The sequence below is a fragment of the Oryzias melastigma genome, unplaced genomic scaffold, assembly GCF_002922805.2.
Source record: "Oryzias melastigma strain HK-1 unplaced genomic scaffold, ASM292280v2 sc02005, whole genome shotgun sequence".
NCBI lineage: Eukaryota > Metazoa > Chordata > Actinopteri > Beloniformes > Adrianichthyidae > Oryzias > Oryzias melastigma.
In genome coordinates this window covers 2,086-4,165 of record NW_023418583.1, presented here as the reverse complement: position 1 = coordinate 4,165, position 2,080 = coordinate 2,086, and the positions used below count along the sequence as shown (strand labels likewise).

The 2,080-nt window shown below is 46.1% G+C and overlaps 1 protein-coding gene across 1 annotated transcript; it reads right to left on the bottom strand.

The window, feature by feature from the left end:
- Positions 1-591: 591 nt before the first annotated feature.
- Positions 592-1,950, bottom strand: LOC112139294 (DENN domain-containing protein 3; the record flags this gene model as incomplete). Its single annotated transcript, XM_024262040.1, is given in 2 exon segments — positions 592-1,741; positions 1,813-1,950. Coding segments are annotated over 2 exon segments (333 nt in total), but the record flags the coding sequence as incomplete, so codon positions are not given.
- Between the last annotated feature and the right edge of the window lie 130 nt (positions 1,951-2,080).

Genomic DNA, 2,080 nt, shown 5'->3' with positions numbered 1-2,080 from the left:
TTCCTGAGGTGAACAACACCTCCCTCCACGCCACGGGGGTGTCATGGATCAGCCCCCCCCCCTGCAGAGCCTCAGTGTTTTGTTCACGGACACTTGATCCGAGTGCGGCGAGGCTGTGAGGTTCTGGTTGGTCTCTGAGGAAGTTTTACTCCAGCTGGGCTTCCAAACACTGAGACTGAAGAACTCATGTTCAGCTTCACCTGTGCAGGTGTCTGAGAGTTTCTTGGAACGTTTTGATAGACAAATTTGATTGTAAAAACTCTCATGTCAATGAATCATGTGATTTATTCAAAGGGAGTCCAATAGTATTTATCACGTGACCTCTTTGTTAGTCTTTGACATTTTTAATCCCAAGTTCTTGCTTTAGTCAAACAGCACCCCCCACTGGTGGAGAACAGGAAGTGCATAAACAAAAAGGGAAGTATTTGAATTCAAACTCTTTAATTTGTTAAGTCTTTTTCTGTCATTTAAAAGTAAACAATATTATTGTATAAATGATGTTCTGTTAAATGAGTTTAGACCTAAAGAAAGTTTGATTTAATTAAATGAATGAATTTGATGTTTCATCCATTTACAGAAAATAAAACAAACTCAAAGACTCCAAAAATGTATTTAACAAGAACAAAAACTACAGTTTACATCTTTATGTAAAGTTAAATAAAACAACATTACTTATTTCATTCAGGTTTCAAACATTAAACCTGTTTCTTTCCAAAGTCAATGCAGAGTAAAAACATGTTTAAGGCGAAAGTTTTGACAGAAGTCTTCAAAATAATAAAACAGAAAAAATCCTTCATAAAAACCGAAAGAAGGAAAATTATGACGATTTCTAACGTTCATAAGTTAATTTCCTAAAAAATATCTAGATAGAAATGTAGGTGAAACTCATCTGAGTAGAAAAATACAATTCTATTGGAAAGGTTGAGATGAACTTTCCTTCCTGGACAGAACTTTGGCGGTTTTGGAGTCCAGAAAGTGAGAAACCACTGGCTGACTGGAAACTCTCTGAGCAGATCAAGAGGGTTCTGAGCGCGCTCAGAGGCGAGCTCCACATTCACGTCTCACCAGCTCGCCGCATCATGACGACCGAGGCGGAGCGTTCCCACGCCGGCGGGGAAATTTGTTTGGATGGGGGAGGATCCAAACAAACGATCCAAACATCTTTGCGTGGGGCGGGGTCATGGAGCGGTCGCCACCGCTGGGCGTAGGGGCGTGGTCAGAGGGCGTTCCGTTGGCTACAGCTTCAGGTTAACCTGCAGCTTACCTTTTGTTCTTACGGTCAGGTATAACCGGAGTAACACTGATGAGCGAGCAGACGCTGCGTTTATACAGACAACCATCAGATTGTCGCTCAGAAAAAGGAGTAAAATAACAATATTGGAGAATTTTCACGACAAAGTTCTTATGACCCAAATTAGAATCTGTTTAGCCGGAATGAAACGTCCAGAGAACCTCCGGATCCTTCGCTCCTCCAATGATCTACTTCCTGTCCGCACAGACGTGCTTCATGTTTTCAGCCGTCTTCGCTCCTCGAGCCCAAACGTCTCTACTCCACCTTCCAGATGGCGATCTTCCCGTCATGCTTGCCGGCGCCGCTCAGGACGTAGCGGTCCTCAGCGGAGCAGAGCGCCGTCACTCTGTCGCTGTGAGCCTGCAGCTCCTTCAGGACTTGGTGGCGCTCCGAGTCCACGATGTAGACCTTTCCTTTGGCTGAGCTGCGGCCCACGGCGCCGATCCAAACCTGCAGGAGAAGCGGGTCGTGTTGGATGGCTGAGCGGCCTCTCCTGGACGGGCGGGGACCCGCACGCTTACCTGGTTTTTCACCGGGATCATGCAGGAGCATCCGGAGCAGTCCGGTAAGAACAGGCGGAGAACCGGCGTGGTCGTGTCTTTGATCCGCCAAACGTACACGTCGGCGGAGTCCTTAAAGCCCGCCCACAGCTCCTCCCTCTGAAGCAGACGGTTTCAGGAAACAAGGACATCGAAGCAGCACAAACGCAGAAGAAACACGACACAAACAACACAAACACGACACAAACAACACAAACACAACACAAACAACACAAACACAACACAAACA